The following is a 13,127-nucleotide window of genomic DNA, read 5'->3' as shown; positions in this document are numbered from 1 at the left end:
AGACCTGACCCCTCCCAGCAGGGGTGCTGTGGGGCACAGGATGCTGGCTGTGGGGGAGCTGTCGGCTATGCCAGCCCTGACCCCTCCCAGCAGGGGGCGCAGTGGGGCGCAGGGTGCTGGCTGTGGGGGGAGCTGTCAGCTATGCCAGCCCTGACCCCTCCCAGCAGGGGGCGCAGTGGGGCGCAGGGTGCTGGCTGTGGGGGAGCTGTCGGTTATGCCAGCCCTGACCCCTCCCAGCAGGGGGCGCTGTGGGGCGCAGGGTGCTGGCTGTGGGGGAGCTGTCGGCTATGCCAGCCCTGACCCCTCCCAGCAGGGGCGCTGTGGGGCGCAGGGTGCTGGCTGTGGGGCGAGCTGTCAGCTATGCCAGACCTGGCCCCTCCCAGCAGGGGTGCTGTGGGGCGCAGGGTGCTGGCTGTGGGGGGAGCTGTCGGCTATGCCAGACCTGACCCCTCCCAGCAGGGGTGCTGTGGGGCGCAGAGTGCTGGCTGTGGGGGGAGCTGTTGGCTACTCCAGCCCTGACCCCTCCCAGCAGGGGTGCTGTGGGGCGCAGGGTGCTGGCTGTGGGGGAGCTGTCGGCTATGCCAGCCCTGACCCCTCCCAGCAGGGGCGCTGTGGGGCGCAGGGTGCTGGCTGTGGGGGAGCTGTCGGCTATGCCAGCCCTGACCCCTCCCAGCAGGGGTGCTGTGGGGCGCAGGGTGCTGGCTGTGGGGGGAGCTGTCAGCTATCCCAAGTCTGTCTTCTCCCAGCAGCACCCATGTACCCCACTGCCCACACCAGCCCCTGCCCTGCCACCCCCATACCCCAATCATGCACACACCCCCCAGGAGGACCCTCCTGGCTGCCAGGTTGGCACTGCCCCTGGGACTTGCCAAGCCCGTGGCTGGCAAAGGTGCCAGCCTGCATCCTGCCAGGCTCGCCCAGTGTCGGGCGCTGCAGCCGCGGGCAGCAACCGACCTTCTCATTGTACAGCTCCCCACGCAGCACCTCTGGGGCCATCCAGTACGGCGAGCCCACCACGGCCAGCGGCTCCTTCTGACCACCCTCGCTGGCGGGAGAGCAGCCGTCAGCCCCAGAGCAGCTCAGCCCGGCAGCCACCCCGCTCAGACTGTGCAACCCCAGCCCCTGGGCCCTCTGTTCCCGGCTCCCGTCTGCCAGCTCGTGTCCCTTCCCCCAGCCGCACCAATCCCCAGCCAGAGCCAACCCGCAGCCCCCCGAATCCCCATCCCAAATTCTGCCTGTTCCTCCCATCCCCAGCCCCACCAGCTACACCCCAGCCCCAGAGCCGGCCACAGCACCCCCAGCTACACCCCAGCTCCCAGAGCCCAGGGCAGCCCACAGCCCCCTCAGCTACACCCCAGCCCCCAGAGCTGCCTACAGCTCCCCCACTACACCCCAGCCCCCAGAGCTGCCCACAACCCCCCCACTACAACCCAGCCCCCAGAGCTGCCCACAACCCCCTGCTACACCCCAGCCCACAGAGCTGCCCACAACCCCCCCGCTACACTCCAACCCCCAGAGCTGCCCACAACCCCCCCCGCTACACTCCAACCCCCAGAGCTGCCCACAACCCCCTGCTACACCCCAACCCCCAGAGCTGCCCACAACCCCCCCGCTACACTCCAACCCCCAGAGCTGCCCACAATCCCCTGCTACACCCCAACCCCCAGAGCTGCCCACAACCCCCCCGCTACACCCCAACCCCCAGAGCTGCCCACAACCCCCCCGCTACACCCCAGCCCACAGAGCTGCCCACAACCCCCCCGCTACACCCCAACCCCCAGAGCTGCCCACAACCCCCCCCGCTACACTCCAACCCCCAGAGCTGCCCACAACCCCCCCGCTACACTCCAACCCCCAGAGCTGCCCACAACCCCCCCGCTACACCCCAACCCCCAGAGCTGCCCACAACCCCCTGCTACACCCCAGCCCACAGAGCTGCCCACAACCCCCCTGCTACACCCCAGCCCCCAGAGCTGCCCACAACCCCCCCACTACACTCCAACCCCCAGAGCTGCCCACAATCCCCTGCTACACCCCAACCCCCAGAGCTGCCCACAACCCCCCCGCTACACTCCAACCCCCAGAGCTGCCCACAATCCCCTGCTACACCCCAACCCCCAGAGCAGCCCACAACCCCCCCGCTACACTCCAACCCCCAGAGCTGCCCACAACCCCCTGCTACACCCCAACCCCCAGAGCAGCCCACAACCCCCCCGCTACACTCCAACCCCCAGAGCTGCCCACAACCCCCTGCTACACCCCAACCCCCAGAGCTGCCCACAACCCCCCCGCTACACTCCAACCCCCAGAGCTGCCCACAATCCCCCCGCTACACCCCAACCCCCAGAGCTGCCCACAACCCCCCCGCTACACTCCAACCCCCAGAGCTGCCCACAATCCCCCCGCTACACTCCAACCCCCAGAGCTGCCCACAATCCCCCCGCTACACCCCAACCCCCAGAGCTGCCCACAACCCCCCCGCTACACTCCAACCCCCAGAGCTGCCCACAACCCCCCCGCTACACCCCAACCCCCAGAGCTGCCCACAACCCCCCCGCTACACTCCAACCCCCAGAGCAGCCCACAACCCCCTGCTACACTCCAACCCCCAGAGCTGCCCACAATCCCCTGCTACACCCCAACCCCCAGAGCTGCCCACAACCCCCCCGCTACACTCCAACCCCCAGAGCTGCCCACAACCCCCCCGCTACACTCCAACCCCCAGAGCTGCCCACAATCCCCTGCTACACCCCAACCCCCAGAGCTGCCCACAACCCCCCCGCTACACTCCAACCCCCAGAGCTGCCCACAACCCCCCCGCTACACTCCAACCCCCAGAGCTGCCCACAACCCCCCCGCTACACCCCAACCCCCAGAGCTGCCCACAACCCCCCCGCTACACTCCAACCCCCAGAGCAGCCCACAACCCCCTGCTACACCCCAACCCCCAGAGCTGCCCACAATCCCCTGCTACACCCCAACCCCCAGAGCTGCCCACAACCCCCTGCTACACCCCAACCCCCAGAGCTGCCCACAACCCCCCCGCTACACTCCAACCCCCAGAGCTGCCCACAACCCCCCCGCTACACTCCAACCCCCAGAGCTGCCCACAACCCCCTGCTACACCCCAGCCCCCAGAGCAGCCCACAACCCCCCCACTACACTCCAACCCCCAGAGCTGCCCACAATCCCCTGCTACACCCCAACCCCCAGAGCTGCCCACAACCGCCCCGCTACACTCCAACCCCCAGAGCTGCCCACAATCCCCTGCTACACCCCAACCCCCAGAGCAGCCCACAACCCCCCCGCTACACTCCAACCCCCAGAGCTGCCCACAACCCCCTGCTACACCCCAACCCCCAGAGCTGCCCACAACCCCCCCGCTACACTCCAACCCCCAGAGCTGCCCACAACCCCCTGCTACACCCCAACCCCCAGAGCTGCCCACAACCCCCCCGCTACACTCCAACCCCCAGAGCTGCCCACAACCCCCTGCTACACCCCAACCCCCAGAGCTGCCCACAACCCCCCCGCTACACTCCAACCCCCAGAGCTGCCCACAACCCCTGCTACACCCCAACCCCCAGAGCTGCCCACAACCCCCCCGCTACACTCCAACCCCCAGAGCTGCCCACAATCCCCTGCTACACCCCAACCCCCAGAGCTGCCCACAACCCCCCCGCTACACTCCAACCCCCAGAGCTGCCCACAACCCCCCCGCTACACTCCAACCCCCAGAGCTGCCCACAATCCCCTGCTACACCCCAACCCCCAGAGCTGCCCACAACCCCCCCGCTACACTCCAACCCCCAGAGCTGCCCACAACCCCCCCGCTACACTCCAACCCCCAGAGCTGCCCACAACCCCCCCGCTACACTCCAACCCCCAGAGCTGCCCACAACCCCCCCGCTACACTCCAACCCCCAGAGCTGCCCACAACCCCCCCACTACACTCCAACCCCCAGAGCTGCCCACAATCCCCTGCTACACCCCAACCCCCAGAGCTGCCCACAACCCCCCCACTACACTCCAACCCCCAGAGCTGCCCACAACCCCCCCCGCTACACTCCAACCCCCAGAGCTGCCCACAACCCCCTGCTACACCCCAACCCCCAGAGCTGCCCACAACCCCCCCGCTACACTCCAACCCCCAGAGCTGCCCACAATCCCCTGCTACACCCCAACCCCCAGAGCAGCCCACAACCCCCTGCTACACCCCAACCCCCAGAGCTGCCCACAACCCCCCCGCTACACTCCAACCACCAAAGTTGCCCCCAGTGCCCCCAGCTACACCCCACCCTCCAACCCCCATGGTGTGAAGGCCCAAGGGGCGCTCTGGGGGGAACCTCCTGCTCCCACTCACCTGTAAGTGGGAATTTTCTCGGCCAGGCCGAAGTCGCCCACCACGGCTGTGTAGCCATTATCCTCGCACCTCACCAGGCAGTTCTGCGAGCCGGAAGGGAGACGTCACTCGCCAGCCTCGCCTGGCCCCCGCCCGCCCCCCCACTCCATGGCCCCCCACCCTTCCTGGCTCCCGGCCCCCACCCCACCTTATGGACTCCCAGGGGGCACAGGCAGGGCATTCCGCCCTCTGGTGTGGGCAGTGCAGGGTCTCCGTGAGGCCTGGCAGGGCAGCCGCATGGGCAGCAGAGCGAGGCTGCGCCCAGCCGACGGGATGGCACCAGCCCAGCTCATCTCCACCCCGCCAGCTTTCAGGGGGCTGCTCCCTCCCAGCCCCAGGCCGGGGCAAGTAAGCGCGTGCGCTGGGGACCAGGGCAGCCGAGGGGCCCACTGCCGCAGGCTGGGCGTGTGGGGCACTGCCCACCTTGGAGGTGAGGTCGCGGTGGAAGATGCCCTTGGAGTGCAGGTAGCGCAGGCCGCGGGCGATGTCCAGGGCCAGCCGGAGGCGCATGGCCCAGGGAAGAGGCACCGGGCTGGCCAGGAGCTGCTCCAAGTTCCCACCATTGATGTACTGCCAGGAAGAGGGGACGGCCAGTCAGCTGTCAGGCTTTGGCATCCCCCGTCTTCCTGGGGGGACCCTGCCCGCCGCTTGCCCCCCCCACCTCCTCCCTGTGGGGCCAGCCCGGCCACTGGACAACAACCTCTGCCCCCCAACTGCCACTGGGCCTGCCCCACCAGGCAGAGCCACTGCCCTCTTCATGCCCCTCCTCCCCTCAGCACCAGCCCTGGCCCCCATCCACCCCACGTCTCCCATGGGGCCCTCCCCCACTACCCATGTCCTCCATCAGTCCCACCTCCCACACCCTGGGGCAGCCCCTCCCCCAGCCTGCCCCCATCACCAGCCAGGTGCTCCGGGCACACGACGCACACCCAGCACAGCTAGGCGAGGCCCACTTGCCAAGTAACTGTCCCCCCACGGGTCCCAGCCCCAGCCCCAGCCCCTGGAGCAGCACCCCAGTCCTGTGTGTCCCCTTACCTCCGTGAGAGCGTGCAGCTGCCCCTGGTGCACACAGACCCCCATGAACCTGAGAACATGGGGAGCGCAGGTTAGAGCCGCTGCGCTGGGGTCAGATCCCTGTGAAGAGACTCTGCTAGGCAGGGAAGGGACCGGATCCCTCGGCCCAGCACAGGACCCCACCGCCAGCCAGCACCTGGGATCCAAACCCCACGCCCTGGCCAGGGCCACACGTGTAGATCCTGGGCACCCGGGAGGGGCACGGAGCTGGGGGCAGCAGCTGGGCTGTGCCAGGAGGGGTGGCAGGAGCCGGCTGCCCCTCTCTGGAGGTGGGCAGGAGCTGCCCACATGGCAGGGGTGTTGGAAGGGCCAGGGAGCTGGGTGAGCAGCCGTACCATGCCAGAAGGGGTGGCAGGGGCTGCCTGAGTAGCAGGAACATTCAGGGTCAGCGAGCAGGGGCAGTGGCTGGGCTGTGCCATAGGCCTGGCAGGGCATCGGGGGCAGTGGCTGGGCTGTGCCATAGGCCTGGCAGGGTGTAGCGAGCAGGGGCAGTGGCTGGGCTGTGCCATAGGCCTGGCAGGGTGCAGGGAGCCGGGGGCCGCGGCTGGGCTGTGCCATAGGCCTGGCAAGGTGCAGGGAGCTGGGGGCCGCGGCTGGGCTGTGCCCTAGGCCTGGCGGGGCATTGGGGCAGCGCCTGGGCTGTGCCATAGGCCTGGCAGGGTGCAGGGAGCCGCGGCTGGGCTGTGCCATAGGCCTGGCAGGGTGCAGGGAGCCGCGGCTGGGCTGTGCCATAGGCCTGGCAGGGTGGGGGGGAGCCGGGTGCAGGAGCAGTAGCTGGGCTACATCCGTGGGCCTGGAGGGGTGGCGGGGCACAGGGAGCCAGGGGCACCAGCTGGGCTGTGTCTGTGGGCCTGGCGGGGTGGCAGGGAGCAGATGCAGGAGCAGCAGCTGGGCTGTGTCTATGGGCCTGGCGGGGTGGCAGGGCGCAGGGAGCCTGGCGGGATGCAGAAGCAGCGGCTGGGTTGCGTCCGTGGGCCTGGCGAGGTGGCGGGGCGCAGGGAGCTGGGGGGCACTGGCTGGGCTGTGTCCGTGGGCCTGGCGGGGTGGCGGGGCGCAGGGAGCCGGGGGGCACTGGCTGGGCTGCGTCTGTGGGCCTGGCGGGGCGCAGGGAGCCGGGGGGGCACCAGCTGGGCTGCGTCTGTGGGCCTGGCGGGGTGTGGGGAGACTCGCCGCAGGCCCCTCACCTGAGGATGTTGGGGTGCGAGAGGCGGTTCATGAGCTGCACCTCCCGCAGCATGTTCCCACGGTTGCTCATCAGCTTGTTCATCTTCAGCACCATGATCTGGCCGGATTGGCGGTGCCGCACCTGCGGGCGGGCGGGGGGAGAAGCCAGAGTCATGCCCTGGGCTGCAGCAGGGGCCAGGAGCCCCACCCCACACACCAACACAACCCTGACCAGGCAGGGGCCTGGCCCGACACCACTCCAGCCCCAGCGGTGGGGGCGCTCGAGGCCGGCATGCAGAGGGTGATGGGGCTGGGCCAGGCACGGCGTGACAGCGCTAGGCTCAGACCCCAGGCGCTGCAGGCTCTCCGTGCCCCTCTGTGGCACCTCGCTGCCCCACAGCCACAGCCAGCAGCTAACAGGCTGGCCCGGTGGTGGGGGGCAGCATGGCCTAGCGAGCGGCGCACAGACGGGCAGCCAGGATGCCGTGGGCTGGCGTGCGTCCATCCCACGACCAGCTCCCTCTCCTCAGCAGACGGGGGGAGGCCTGCAGGCGGGGAGCGTGGCCAGCCAGCACCGCCCTGACTGGCCCTCCCTTCCCCTCGCAGGGGCTGCACAGCCCGGAGCCCTGGGGGCGCCCCACGGCTGGGGCGGCGGGGGAGGCAGCTCTGCCTGCTTGCGGGAGCTGACCGCCTGGCCCCCCACCACACCCGGAACAGGCCCCCCTGGACCCCCGCTGCCAGCTGCACACCCCATCCCACCACCACTGCCACGCACACAGACACACATGCACACGGCTCACGCAGGCAGACGCACAGACGCACACACACACACGGCTCACACAGGCAGACACACACCACACACACACACAGCTCACACAGGCAGACACACAAAACAAAAAGCAGTCAAGTAGCACTTTAAAGACTAGCAAAATAGTTTATTAGGTGAGCTTTCGTGGGACAGACTCACTTCCTCAGACCATAGCCAGTGGTCTGAAGAAGTGAGTCTGTCCCACGAAAGCTCACCTAATAAACTATTTTGCTAGTCTTTAAAGTGCTACTTGACTGCTTTTTGTTTTGATAGTGTATAGACTAGCACGGCTTCCTCTCTGTTACTAGGCAGACACACAGACACACACAGCTCAGAGGCAGACGCACACACACACACACACACACACACACAGCTCACAGGCAGGCACCCAGCGCCTCGCCTCACCCCCCACACACCTGACACACTGAGGCTCACCAATATGTGCACAAGGCCCAGACACGGAGCCCCACTGCCACGTGCACACATCACGCACACAGAGCCGTGACGCAGTGGGGTGTGTGTGTGGGTTTTATTCCCTGGGTATGTAGCATGTTTCCCACTGTCCCGCAGCAAGACCAGGCGGGTGCCTCAGTTTCCCCAGGCACAGCAGCCGTGCGCAGTGGTGAGGGGCGTGTCCGTCTGATGACCTCCCACAGGTACTCAATGGCCTCCTGCCCTTTGTAACCTCGGCAACCAGGTGCCACCTTCTTCCCCCCCCACACCACAGGACAGGTGGGAGGAGGGGCCTGGCTGGTGTGACTGGAACTGGGCTGGGGCAGGAGGGGCAGAGCTGGCTGGGGAGGGGGAAGGGGCCAGGGCTCAGCTCGGGGACCCCTTTGGGATGGATGGTACTGACGGCGTCTGGTGTCTGCGCTGAGTCTGCGCTAGGCTGTGTTCTCTGTGGTCCGGTGGGAATGGCGGCTCGTGGTGGGATGGGCCCTGTGCCTCTGGTCTCCCTGCTGAAGGAGAGTCACAACTGCCTGTGGATGAGGGGCAGGACCTGGGCACCCACCACTCCATGACAGAGCCCCATCCCCACATGCATGATGTGATGGAGTGGGGGGTGCGAGCGTGTGAGCGAGCGTGCAACAGGCTGAGCAGCTCACACCGGCTGGGGGTGACCCCTGCTGCCTGTAACCTAAGCTGGCAGGTCATCAAGTCCAGCCCCCTGCCCCAAGCAGGATTAACCCCAACTAAGTCACCCCAGCCAGGATCATGTCAAGTCAGGACCTAAAAACCTCTAGGGATGGAGATTTCACCACCTCTCTAGGCAACACATCCCAGTGCTTCACCACCCTCCTTGTGAAGTAGCTTTTCCTAATATCCAGCCTACACCTCCTCCTCCGTAACTTCAGACCATTGCTCCTTGTTCTGCCATCTGACACCACTGAGAACAGCCTCTCGCCATCCTCTTTAGAGCTCCCCTTCAGGAAGTTGAAGGCTGCTATCAAATCACCCCTCAGTCTTCTCTTCTGTAAACTGAACAAGCCCAAATCCCTCAGCCTCTCCTCATAGGTCTTGTGCTCCAGACCCTTAATCATTTTTGTTGCCCTCCGCTGAACCTGCTCCAGCAAATCCACACCCTTTTTATACTGGGGGGCCCAAAACTGGACACAAGATTCCAGATGTGGCCTCACCAGTGCCAAATAGAGGGGAACAACCACTTATCTAGATCTGCTCGAATGCTCCTCATAATGCACCCCAATATGCCATCAGCCTTCTTGGCTACAAGGACACACAGTTGGCTCATCTCCAGCCTCTCATCCACTGTAATCCCCAGGTCCTTTTCTGCTGCACTGCTGCTGAGCCAGTCAGTCCCCAGCCTGTAACAATGTTTGGGATTCTTCCGCCCCAGGTGCAGGACTCTGCACTTCTCCTTGTTGAACCACATCAGATTTCTTTTGGCCCAGTCCTCCAATTTATCCAGGTCCCTCTGGATTCTCTCTCTACCCTCCAACATATCTACCTCTCCCCCTAGTTTTGTGTTATCCGCAAACTTGCTGAGGGTGCAACCCAGTCCCTCATCCAGGTCATTAATAAAGATGCTGAACAACACTGGCCCCAGAACTGATCCTTGCGGCACTCTGCTTGAAACAGACCACCATCCAGATATTGAGCCATTGACCACTACCCGTTGGGCCCAACCACCAAGGCAGCTTTCTATCCATCTTATGGCCCATGGATCCAATCCATATTTCCTCAACTTATGGGCAAGAATGTTGCTGGAGACCATATCAACAGCCTTGCTGAAGTCAACGTATATCACATCCACTGACTTCCCCACGTTCACAGAGCTTGTCACCTAGTCAATAGAAGCTGATCAGATTGGTCAGGCAGGACTTGCCCCTGGTGAATCCATGCTGGCTACTTTTGATCACTTTCCCCTCTTCCAAGTGCTCCAAAATGGATTCCTTGAGGATTCCCTCCATTATTTTCCCAGGGATTGAGGTAAGGCTGACGGGTCTGTAGCTCCCTGGATTGTCCTTCTTTCCTTTTTTAAAGATGGGCACTACGTTTGCCTTCCTCCAGTCACCCGGGATCTCTCCTGATCTTCAAGAGTCTTCAAGAATAATGGCCAAAGGTTCAGCAATGACCTCTGCCAATTCCCTCAGTACCCTGGGGTGCATTAAATCCAGACCCATGGACTTGTGCACATCTAGTTTTTCTAGATAGCACAGAACTTGTTCCTTCCCCACAGATGGCCGCCCTCCACCTTCCCATACTGCGTCGTCTGGGACCGTCATGCGGGAGTTGACTTTGTCCGTGAATACTGAGGCAAAAAAAGCATCAAGTACTTCAGCTTTTCCTCCATCATCTGTCACTAGGTTACCTCCCTCATCCAGTAACGGCCCCACACCTTCCCTGATAACCCGTTTATTGTTCACATGCCTGTAGAAACCCTTCTTGTTACTCTGCACATCCCTTGCCAGCTGCAGTTCCAACTGTGCTTTCGCCTTCCTGATTACTGCCCGGCATTCTCCAGCCGTATGTTTATACTCCTCCTCAGTCAATAATAATTGTAATAATAATAAAGCCCCGTTCTACATGCTGAGTGAGAGTCACTTCTGGTTGTGGATGAGGTGCAGTGCTTGGGGACCCCTGAACCCCATCACACACGCACATGGAGCCCCACTGCCACGCACACACACCTGACACATGCACACACACTCAGTCTTCCACCACATGCACATGGATGATACACACACACTCGCAGGCCCCTCTGTCACGCACACATGGCCGAGATGTGTACACACACACACTCGCAGGGCCCGTCACACACACATGGCTGCGGCACACGCGCGCACACACACACACACACACACACTCTCACAGAGCCCCTGTCATGCACACACAGCTGAGGCACACTCACAGGGCCCCTGTCACACACACGTGGCTGAGGCACGCGCGCACACACATACACACACACACTCGCAGAGCCCCTCTGTCATGCACACAAGGCTGAAGCATGCACACATGCCTGAGGCACGCACACACGGCTGAGGCACACTCGCAGGGCCCCTGTCACACACACATGGCTGAGGCATGCACACACACACACATACACACACACACACTCGCAGAGCCCCTCTGTCATGCACACACGGCTGAGGCACACTCGCAGGGCCCCTGTCACACACACGTGGCTGAAGCACGCACACAAACACACACACTCGCAGGGCCCCTGTCACACACATGCGGCTGAGGCACGCACACAAACACACACTCGCAGGGCTCCTGTCACACACACGCGGCTGAGGCATGCACACAAACACACACACACACTCGCAGAGCCCCTCTGTCACGCACACAAGGCTGAGGCATGCACACACGGCTGAGGCACACTCGCAGGGCCCATCACGCACATGTGGCTGAGGCATGCACACAAACACACACTCGCAGGGCTCCTGTCATGCACATGTGGCTGAGCCACGCACACAAACACACACACTCGCAGGGCCCGTCGCGCACATGTGGCTGAGCCACGCACACAAACACACACACACACACACACTCGCAAGGCCCCTGTCATGCACACACAGCTGAGGTGGACGCACACAAACACACACACACACACACACTCGCAGGGCCCGTCACACACACGTGGCTGAGGCACACACACAAACACACATTCGTAGGACCCGTCACACACATGTGGCTGAGGTAGACGCACGCACACACACACACACACACACACACACTCTCGCAGGGCCCCTGTCGCACACGTGGCTGAGGTAGACGCGCGCGCGCACACACACACACACTCACTCGCAGGGCCCGTCACACACACGTGGCTGAGGCACCCACACACACACACACTCACAGGGCCCCTGTCACGCACATGTGGCTGAGGCAGACGTGCACACACACACACACACACTCGCAAGGCCCCTGTCACACACACGTGCCTGAGGTAGACGCACACAAACACACACACACACTCGCAGGGCCCCTGTCACACACGTGGCTGAGGTAGACACACAAAACCACACACACACTCGCAGGGCCCGTCACGTACACGTGGCTGAGGCACACACACACACACACACACTCTCGCAGGGCCCGTCACGCACATGGCTGAGGTAGACGCGCGCGCGCACACACACACACACACTCGTAGGACCCCTGTCGCACACGCGGCTGAGGTAGACGCGCAGAGCCCCTCGGCCATGCACACACAGCTGACACAGACACACAGCAGAAGGGCACTGCTGGAAGGAAATTCACAGCACCAGGGCCAGACTCTGCCGCGGGGGTCCGTGGGCTCGGGCCGTCCCCATTTCCGGAGAGCAGAGAGGGCTCCCCTCAGGCCAGCTGCCCGGGCAGGGCCGCGTGGGGCCCAGCAGCTGACGGAGCAGCCCTGCGGCCGGCAGGCTCAGGCATTCCTCAGCGCTGCCGTCAGCTCCCCACTCTTGCCCTTTTTAGTCGATGCTGCTCTGGGTCGATGGCTGTGCCAGGCCCCAGCCCCGGCCCCCTGCCCCAGGTCTCCTCCCACGGGGAGTGGCTCGCTGGGCAGAGCAGGACCCGAGAGGCACAATCTGCCTCCCCCAGCGGGCCCGGCAGGGCAGAGGGGCTGCATGGCGCTCCCCTGGCTGCACAAGGCTTTCTGCCTCCCGGCTGCCCTGTGCCACGGGGCGCTCTCACAGAGCCACCTGGCCTGCCCCGGGGGCTGCATGCTGGGGCAGGGGCAGCTGCGGCCTGCGGGCAGCCAGGAGCTCTGGGCGGGTTGGGGCGAGCAGCCTTAAACCGCAGCCCCTCCCCTGGGGAGCGAACCAGGGAGCCTCCTGCCCCGGCCTGGCTCCTGGCACACTCCACTGCACACAGCGGGTGCTGGGCCAGCCCCCCGAAACCTGCTCCCCACCCAGGCACCAGCCATTCCAGCCCCCTGAAATCTGCTCCCCAGCCAGAGACCAGCCAGGCCCCCCAAAACCCGCTCCCCAGCCAGAGACCAGCTGGGCCCCCCAAAACCCGCTCCCCACCCAGGCACCAGCCATTCCAGCCCCCCAAAACCCGCTCCCCACCCAGGCACCAGTTGGGTGCCCAGAAACCCACTCCCCACCCAGAGATCAGCCATTCCAGCCCCCCGAAACCCGCTCCCCACCCAGGCACCAGTTGGGTGCCCAGAAACCCACTCCCCACCCAGAGATCAGCCATTCCAGCCCCCCAAAACCCACTCCCCAC

At 64.6% G+C, this 13,127-nt stretch overlaps 1 protein-coding gene across 2 annotated transcripts in view; it reads right to left on the bottom strand.

Annotated features, from left to right (window-relative positions):
* Positions 1–13,127, bottom strand: part of TESK1 (testis associated actin remodelling kinase 1) — a 35,233-nt gene that overhangs the window by 9,819 nt on the left and 12,287 nt on the right. For both annotated transcript variants that reach the window (XM_074995903.1, XM_074995904.1), the window contains exons 2-6: positions 6,661–6,782; positions 5,438–5,486; positions 4,826–4,972; positions 4,364–4,446; positions 955–1,045 (exon numbers count right to left, since the gene is read on the bottom strand). In XM_074995903.1, coding sequence (XP_074852004.1) covers positions 955–1,045; positions 4,364–4,446; positions 4,826–4,972; positions 5,438–5,486; positions 6,661–6,782 — 492 coding nt within the window. The remainder of the gene's footprint in view (positions 1–954; positions 1,046–4,363; positions 4,447–4,825; positions 4,973–5,437; positions 5,487–6,660; positions 6,783–13,127) is intronic.

This window comes from Carettochelys insculpta, chromosome 5, assembly GCF_033958435.1.
Source record: "Carettochelys insculpta isolate YL-2023 chromosome 5, ASM3395843v1, whole genome shotgun sequence".
NCBI classification, from domain to species: domain Eukaryota; kingdom Metazoa; phylum Chordata; order Testudines; family Carettochelyidae; genus Carettochelys; species Carettochelys insculpta.
Note: the sequence above shows the minus strand (reverse complement) of the source record. Positions and strands in the feature narration are given on the sequence as shown.